At 33.1% G+C, this 10,128-nt stretch overlaps 1 protein-coding gene across 1 annotated transcript; it reads left to right on the top strand.

Annotated features, from left to right (window-relative positions):
- The first annotated feature begins 4,697 nt into the window (after positions 1–4,697).
- On the top strand, positions 4,698–5,108 carry LOC136037835 (uncharacterized). Its single transcript, XM_065720676.1, has one exon. It carries the CDS (start codon positions 4,698–4,700, stop codon positions 5,106–5,108), a length of 411 nt encoding a protein of 136 aa, XP_065576748.1.
- The last annotated feature ends 5,020 nt before the right edge of the window (positions 5,109–10,128 follow it).

Raw genomic sequence — 10,128 nt, 5'->3', positions numbered from 1 at the left:
TAAAAAAAGTAAAAAAGCTAAAAAACTAAAAAAACTAAAAAAACTAAAAAAAGGTAAAAAACTAAAAAAAATAAAAAATAAAAAAAAACTAAAAAAAAGGAAAAAACTGAAAAATAAGCTAAAATAAAGGTAAAAACCAATAAAAAACTAAAAAAAAAAGGAAAAAACTAATAAATGACGACACTCAAAGAGAAAGCGACCAGGACAAAAAACTAAAAAAAAAGGCAAAAACTACAAAAAAACTAAAAACTAATAAAAAAAATAAAAAAGCTAAAAAACTAAAAAAACTAAAAAAAGGTAAAAAACTAAAAAAACTAAAAACTAAAAAAAAACTAAAAAAGGTAAAAACTAAAAGAACTAAAAAAGAAAAAAATAAATGACGACACTCAAAGAGAAAGCGACCAGGACAAAAGGAATGTTCGATTAGCAATCAACAAAGCACCGGGACACAGGGAGTATAAATGACGACCAGGACACAAGTAAAAAAAAAAATTAACAAAACTAAAAAGAAGGTAAAAACTACAAAAAAACTAAAAAGAAAAAAAAACTAAAAACTAATAAAAAAACTAAAAAATCTAAAAATCTAAATAAACTAAAAAAGAAAAAAAAAGGAAAAAAATAAAGGAGAAAAACAAAACTAAAAAACGAATGTATATACAGACCGGTACACCGGGATACAAATGACGACCGGGACACAGGGAATATAAATAACGACCGGGACACAGGGACACAACTACAACGGGGACACCGGGGGAAACAGGGGGATATAAATGACGACCGGGACAAAAAAACTAAAAAGAAATAAAAACTAAAAACTAATAAAAAAAACTAAAAAATCTAAAAATCTAAATAAGCTAAAAAAGAAAAAAAAAGGAAAAAAATAAAGGAGAAAAACAAAACTAAAAAACGAATGTATATACAGACCGGGACACCGGGATACAAATGATGACCGGGACCCGGGACACAGGGAATATAAATGACGACCGGGACACAGGGACACAACTACAACGGGGACACCGGGGGAAACAGGGGGATAACCTGACAATCTATTTATATGCAAAGACAATGGGACAGCAAAGAATGTTGTATATTCGCAAGTTTTACGTAGTTAAAACCATATATATATATATATATCTATATTCACAGGTGGGACATAGGGACACAACTACAATGGCGCGTAACTATTATGGCGCGTAACGACTTACGCGCGCGGGGGGGCTTGGGGGGGGCGCGAAGCGCCCCCACCAACTAGGTGTTGGGGTGGCGCGAAGCGCCACCCCAACAGCTAGTATATATATATATATATATATATATATATATATATATATATATATATATATATATATATATATATATATATATATATATATATATATATATATATATATATATATATATATATATATATATATATATATATATATATATATATATATATATATATATATATATATATATATATATCTATATATATAAAAATAAGTTGTCTGTGTGTGGATCTGTGGATGGATCAGGTGACGTCATGTTTGTCCGCATATGACGTCTGAATTATTTCACACTAATACAAAAGAAGAAAAAAACTAAAAAAGGTAAAAACTACAAAAAAACTAAAAAGAAAAAAAAACTAAAAAAGCTAAAAAACTAAAAAAAACTAAAAAAAGGTAAAAATCTAATAACTAAAAAAAAACTGAAAAAAATAAAAAAGGCCAAAACTACAAAAAAAATAAAAACTAATAAAAAAACTAAAAAAGCTAAAAAACTAAAAAAACTAAAAAAAACTAAAAAAAGGTAAAAAACTAAAAAAACTAAAAACTAAAAAAGAAAAAACTAAAAAAAAGGAAAAACTGAAAAATAAAAGAGAAAAAGAAAACTAAAAAAATATGAATAAATATATATAAAAATAAGTTGTTTGTGGGTTATGTCTGTCTGTCTGTCTGTCGAGTGACGTCGTGTTTGTCCGCATATGACGTCTGAATTATTTCACACTAATACAAAAGAAGAAAAAAAAACTAAAAAAGGTAAAAACTACAAAAAAAACTAAAAAGAAAAAAAACTAAAAAAGCTAAAAAACTAAAAAAAAACTAAAAAAGGTAAAAAACTAAAAACTAAAAAAAACTGAAAAAACTAAAAAAAGGCAAAAACTAAAAAAAACTAAAAACTAATAAAAAAAACTAAAAAAGCTAAAAAACTAAAAAAACTAAAAAAACTAAAAAAAGGTAAAAAACAAAAAAAAACTAAAAACTAAAAAAGAAAAAACTAAAAAAAAGGAAAAAACTGAAAAATAAGAGAAAAAGAAAACTAAAAAAATATTAATAAATATAAAAAATATAAATATAAATATAATATAAATTAGCAATCAACAAAGCACCGAGACACAAATGACGACCGGGACACAGGGAGTATAAATGACGACCAGGACATAAGTAAAAAAAAAAACTAAAAAAACTAAAAAAATGGTAAAAACTACAAAAAAACTAAAAACTAATAAAAAAACTAAAAAATCTAAAAATCTAAATAAACTAAAAAAGAAAAAAAAGAAAAAAGGAAAAAAATAAAGGAGAAAAACAAAACTAAAAAACGAATGTATATACAGACCGGGACACCGGGATACAAATGACGACCGGGACACAGGGAATATAAATGACGACCGGGACACCGGGACACAAGGAATATAAATGACGCCCGGGACACTCAAAGAGAAATCACAGACTGGAACACCGGGACACAAATGACGACCGGGACACAGGGAATATAAATGACGACCGGGACACAGGGACATAACTACAAAGGGGACGCCGGGGTGCACAGGGGGATATATAAATGACGATGGCGACTCAGGGAATGGTCGATTAGCAATCACCATCAACAAAGCTCAAGGGCAATCATTAGAATCATGAGGTATAGATCTGAATACGGATTGTTTTCCCATGGACCATTATATGTTGCATGTTCAAGAGTCGGTAAACCTGACAATCTATTTATATGCACAGACAATTGGACAGCAAAGAATGTTGTATATTCGCAAGTTTTACGTAGTTAAAAACATATATATATATATATATATATATATATATATATATATATATATATATATATATATATATATATATATATATATATATATATATATCTATCTATATTCACAGGTGGGACATAGGGACACAACTACAATGGCGCGTAACTAATATGGCGCGTAACGACTTACGCGCGCGGGGGGGCTTGGGGGGGGGGGTTACGAAGTGCCCCCACCAACTAGGTGTTGGGGTGACGCGAAGTGCCACCCCAACAGCTAGTATATATATATATATATATATATATATATATATATATATATATATATATATATATATATATATATATATATATATATATATATATATCTATATTCACAGGTGGGACACAGGGACACAACTACAATGGCGCGTAACGACTTACGCGCGCGGGGCACCCCAACACCAACTAGGTGTTGGGGTGTATATATATATATCCATATTCATAAGTGGGACACAGGTACAATGGCGCGTAACTAATATGGTGCGTAACGACTTATGCGTGCGGGGGGGCTTTGAGGGGGGGGCGCGAAGCGCCCCCACCAACTAGGTGTTTGGGTGGCGCGAAGCGCCACCCCAACTGCTAGTTGTATAAAATAAGATGTTCACGTAAGCAGTATGAGTCTAAAATAATAAGCAAAATATATAATTCCATCCCAAGGAAGTTCCAAGACTTAATTCAGAACATTATCGGCAAAAAAGTAACCAGAGTTGAAGTGAGAGATGTCAATGGTAACCCCTTGTTACCAAGTGAAATTAATAACTTTTTTGCATCAATTTGTAAAATTCATCCGCAATAAGAAAATTACCACCGAATGATTCAGTGTTAAATATCCCTATACTAGAGATTTGTTCAGTTTCTAAAAAGTTGAAGGCAGTTGATTCTCGTAAATCTAGTTATCCTAGTGAGATACCAATTAAATTTATTATTGAGTGTGCTGATCTTTTATCTACTCCTTTAACGGCAATTTTTAACCAGTGTTTTATTGATGGTGTTCTCCAATGTATTTTTAAACAGGCGTATGTAACGCCAATCCCTAAATGCAAGACACCTAAAGATATAACCGAGATGAGGCCGATTTCGAAAACTCCAGCTCTCTCAAAAGTACTTGAATTTTTTTTTTTTGATTGTTTATTTGAGGACATAAATGATAATATTGATCCCCGACAATTTGGATTTAGATCCGGGCATAGTACTGTTCATTATTTGGTTGCATTGTTGGATACTATCCTTAAGCACTTAGAAAATAATGGGGCCTATGTTGATGCATTATTTGCAGACATAGTTAAGGCTTTTGATACTCTTGATCATAACATATTTGTGGAAGAAGCAAAGGCTATGAGTCCCAGTCCATTTGTTGTATGAATGCTCGCTAGTTTTCTTTTTGAAAGATCTCAGTGTGTCCAACTTCCTGATCATGAGCCATCTGAATTTGTAAATATTTTTTGTGGTTCGGCACAAGGGACTAAATTAGGCCCGCTTTCTTTTCTTTTGCTGACTTTTCATTTGCTGATGATTTAACTGTTTTATCACTGCGACTAAGCCCTCCGACTACTGAACAGTCTGACTTGATTAAAATCTATCATGATCTAAAAGCTGAATTAGGCAAGGTAAAACTGACGGTCAGTGAAACTAAGAGCTCCTATATGACGTTTTCCTTCCTAAGGGGTAATAACCACTCTTCTCATAATTCCATACTGCCAACAAAGAAAACTGTTAAAATACTTGGGATTCTTCTGGATGATGATTTAAGATGGAATTCGCACGTTGACTATCTGACTAAAAAAGGCGCCTCGCTTTTACATTCATTTTCCAACCTAAAAAGATTTGGTACACCAACTGAGGTTTTAAAGACTGTGTACTGCAGCTATGTTAAACCTTCTCTTGAGTATGCATGCCCTGCTTGGCATCCGGGATTGACAAAAGATCAAACAGATAGACTTGAGACGATACAAAAAAGAGCTATAAAAATTAAACTTGGAGAAAACTACTCAACTTGCGAGGATGAACTGAAACAACTCAATTTGGACTCACTTGATAGTCGTAGACATGGCTAACATATATATTTGGACTAAATTGTTTGAATTCCCCAAATCATTGTCCTCTACTACCCAGCTTTGAGAGCCCCCCAACTGAAGGACCAGTTACTAGACTCCGACAAATAAAAAAGAATTGTCCACATTTACTAACTTGCTCAGCCTATAGTACTGAGAGATATCGTAAATCATTTGTTCCATATTTTACCCGTCATTTTAATAATATTGACGCGACTAATATTTAATGTTTGATTAATATGTGTTTGATTAATATAATGTTTGTTTAAATTTTGCTGTGAGTGTTTTTTAAGGTATAAATTATTTTTGTCATGACATGCTAATGCTAGCTCCGGCTACTGCAGTGAATAAATATACTCTATTCTATAAATTTACTTGTTAAAGTCATTTTCCGCGATTCGACCATCTGGGGGGCTGAACAGAGAGGAAAAATTATAAAAATTGGGGTATTTTTAACTTAAAAGTTGGTGATCGGATCTTAATGAATTTTGATATTTAGAAGGACCTCGTGACTCAGAGCTCTTATTTTAAATCCCGAACGGTATTAAGCCTCTGATTTTCCTTTTAAAGCAATCCATTAATTCTTAAAATTTTGCTAGAACTCATACCATATGAGCTCTTGGCTCTTGGCTCTTCTGACCTCGTCACAAGTGGCATATGAGCTCTTAGCTCTTGTCAATAGTCAAAAATGAATGGAGTTCAAGCCTATCATTTCCCAAAACATATCCGATCGAAATTTTGAGAGATCTGTTTCGTTAAGCCTTTTTGAAAGGTCCAGTAATTATGTCTGAGGATGTCAACCTGCCCAAAGTTCTCAGGGCAAGGGCTGTAACTTAGACAATTGGTTCATTGTTTACACACATCATAGGTTATTGAGAAAGGTATGCATGTTTGAACTTTACTTTCCAAGAAGACGAAGGGCACTCAGGTGAGCCTTTCTGAGAATGTTTTGAACTAAGTCGAAACGTGTTATGTGTATAAGGATTTTCAAGAGAGTGTAACACTGAAATAACTGAGTAGCTTAATTTGGAAAATTCAGGAAATGATAAGGGAGATGATAAAAAATAAATATTTGCATGCTACCAATGTTACTACAACTTTCACCACTACTACTAACAGACGAATCTATTTATAGTATTGAGGGGAAATTCGAGCTAAATCGAAAGATCCTCTGGGCTCGCAAATAGTCAAAATAGCTTATCCCAAGAATTGATTTGGGTATTAAGTTAGAACTTTCTGAGAATGCTTAAAAGGGAATATTGTCTCACCAAGAGTTAGTATTTCCACACTACTACTATTATTGCTGCTACTGCTGCATTTACTACTGCTACTTTTATTGATCCTATTCGCAAGGCTAAGATCACTAAGAGGAAAATATGATAACATACAGGTTATCAATAGGACATATCTGCAATGTTATAAGTTCTATTGAGTATTAACTAATTGTATTAAGTTGAAACCTCTAAGACGACGAGAGAAATGTTCTGCCAATATGTTAATGCTACCTCTAGTAATATCAATACTACTACTGTAACTACTATTACAACTATGCCTAGAGGCATGAAGGTGAAATTTTCAAGGAATTTTGAGGGGGAAGGTGAAGTGAATCACAACACGCCGTCTATGTGCAGATTGTCCAATGGGTGTAACAGTAACATCTTAGGGACAGTTTGGTGTTTGAAGAAAAATTAACAGGGGCTGTTGCGAGGGATGTTGAACCAACAAAAAGAAAATACTTTCAACCTGATACTGCTGCTTCTACTTATACTACTACTAGTGCTACTATTATTGCTACATCTATTACTACTGCTGCCACTAAAGCTTAGTCTACTACAATTAATTCTACTGCTAATATTACTTCTACTGCTATTATTGTGAGTTTCTGAGTTTCATTTATTTATTGATAGTGAGTTTTTGGTAGTTTTACGCTTGGAAGATTATTTGACCATATTTCCGCTCATTTTTAGCTTAATGGAGCTCTTTACTTTTCTTTGAAAAATATATTTTGTGGGAAAAGTTTTTTTAAATTTATCAAAACAAAAGCCAAGCGCGCAAGGTGAATTTTGTCAATGCAGAAACTTTATATCAAGGAAAATTAGCTTGCAATCAGAGAAATTTAAGATCAGGTAACTATTTGATTCTCTAATTAATAATTATCGGGTCATTCTTTACTTTTAAGTCATGAGCTGTCAAATAAGCAATTTTAATTGAATTAAGAAATTCTCACGTTCATTTTATTCTTCCTTCCTATTAATTAATCACTTTATAGGATTTACTTTCTTCTGGAAGTTGATGTGATTTTTATTGTTTGCTTCTTTCATAGCCGCAGATTTCATTACAATTTGACAAGCCCTGTCACTTTTTTTTCTAACCTTGGATATAGCTTTCCATTGTTTTCATTTAGGTTCGTTTTGATATTTGTTGTCAGGTCTTTTAACCGCAGATCTTGTTTGTGCTTCATTTTCTTGCATTATTATCTAAGACATATTTCCATGCATTTTTCATTTGCAACCATCTGTAATTTCAAATTCATGTAAGGTAATAATACATTCATTTCAAAGAGCCAAAATGAATTCATTCTATTGCAGGATGGTTAAGAAATTCAGTTGTGAATTCATATACTCCTTCCTGTTTATCTTTGCAGACGCTAAAATGATATTTTTTCATTTTATGATGAAAAATCAGCGATTTTGATTGAATCAGGTAATTCTGGCATGAACTTCATTCCTTCTTCCCGTTTATCCTTCGCAGACTTACGCACCTTAATTAACTCGTTCCAGAATTCGATTGTAATTGTGCTTTGTATTGTATGTGTGATTGTAATGTATGTGTGTATGTGTGTATGTGTGATTGTAATTGTGCTCTGAATTGTATGTGCCATGCCTGTTTCTTTAGCCGTTCATGGTCATTTGTCATCTTGTGTAATTTTGCATGCCTCATAGATACTAATACTATTGCTGAGAAGGGAGGGGGGGAATTATGTAATTCGTATAAATATATATCTATATATATAAAAATAAGTTGTCTGTCTGTGTGTCTGTCTGTCTGTCAGGTGACGTCATGTTTCTGTGTCGACTGACGTCATGAAGTTAGTTGTCGTCATTTTTGCTATGGCGGTGACGTCATTAAAGATATTTAAGACATGCGTTCACGGAAAAATGTTTAATTGTAAAATGACTGAAGAACCTACAATGGCAACAGCCGAGGGAGCTGCTCAAAGAGTCTATGCCAAAAAACTTGCTGCTGATAGAGAAAGTAAGAAAAGAAAGTGTGCCGAGGAATCACAAAAACACCAAGAAAACAGGCTTGCAGCTGATAGAGAAAGTAAGAAAAGAAAGCGTGCCGAGGAATCACAAGAACAGCAAGAAAACAGGCTTGCGGCTAAAGAACGCAAACCGCGCAGCTAGATGAAAATCCACCTGGAAAGCGAGAGTCAAAACATATCAAAACTGAAAATGATAGCGATGATGATTGGGTTTGGGATTTTGACTTGGATAAGGTCATCAATGCCTACCAGATTTAAGTTAAAAAACAAAGGTTCGGCGATATGTACTTCATAGTGACCCTGAAAAATAAAGAAGAAAAAAAAACTGAAAAAATGTAAAAAACTAAAAAAAAACTAAAAAGAAAAAACACTCAAAGATAAATTACAGACCGGGACACAAATGACGACCGACACAGAGGGAATATAAATGACGACCGGGAACCTCAAAGAAAAATTACAGACTGGGACACCCGGACACAAATCACGACCGGGAATATAAATGACGACCGGGACACAGGGACACAACTACAACGGGGACGCCGGGGGCACAGGCGGGATATATAATTGACGACTGAGACACAGGGATTGTTTGAATAGAAATTACAGACCGGGACACCGGGACACAAATGACGACCGGGACACTGGGACACAGGGAATATAAATGACGACCGGGACACTCAAAGAGAAATTACAAACTGGGACACCAGGACACAAATGACGACCGGGACACAGGGAATATAAATGCTATTTATATGCACAGACAATGGGACAGCGAAGAATGTTGTATATTCGCATGTTTTACGTAGTTAAAAATATATATTTATATCTATCTCTATTCACAGGTGGGACACAGGGACACAGCTACAACTGCGCGCAACTAATATGGCACGTAACGACTTACGCGCGCGGGGGGGCTTGGGGGGGCGCGAAGCGCCCCACCAACTAGGTGTTGGGGTGGCGCGAAGCGCCACCCCAACAGCTAGTATATATATATATATATATATATATATATATATATATATATATATATATATATATATACTAGCTGTTGGGGTGGCGCTTCGCGCCACCCCAACACCTAGTTGGTGGAGGTGCTTCGCGCCCCCCAAGCCCCCCCCGCGCGCGTAAGTCGTTACGCGCCATATTAGTTACGCACCATTGTAGTTGTGTCCCTGTGTCCCACCTGTAAATATATATATATATATATATATATATATATATATATATATATATATATATATATATATATATATATATATATATATATATATATATATATATATACATATATATATATATATATATAAATATATATATATATATATATATATATATATATATATATATATATATATAAATATATATATATATATATATATATATATACATATATATATATATATATATATATCTATATATATAAAAATAAGTTGTCTGTCCGTTACGCCAGATTATATCTTATCTATTTATATAAAAATAAGTTGTCTGTGTGTGGATCTGTAGATCTGTGGATCAGGTGACGTCACCTGAAAAAACTGGATCAGGTGACGTCAAAACTGAAAAAACTAAAAAAAGGCAAAAACTACAAAAAAAACTAAAAACTAATAAAAAAAAATAAAAAAGCTAAAAAACTAAAAAAACTAAAAAAAGGCAAAAACTACAAAAAAACTAAAAACTAATAAAAAAGCTAAAAAACGAAAAAAACTAAAAAAAGGCAAAAACTACAAAAAAACTAAAAACTAATAAAAAAACAAAAAA

The sequence above is a fragment of the Artemia franciscana genome, chromosome 17 (assembly GCF_032884065.1).
Source record: "Artemia franciscana chromosome 17, ASM3288406v1, whole genome shotgun sequence".
Taxonomy (NCBI): domain Eukaryota; kingdom Metazoa; phylum Arthropoda; class Branchiopoda; order Anostraca; family Artemiidae; genus Artemia; species Artemia franciscana.
Note: the sequence above shows the minus strand (reverse complement) of the source record. Positions and strands in the feature narration are given on the sequence as shown.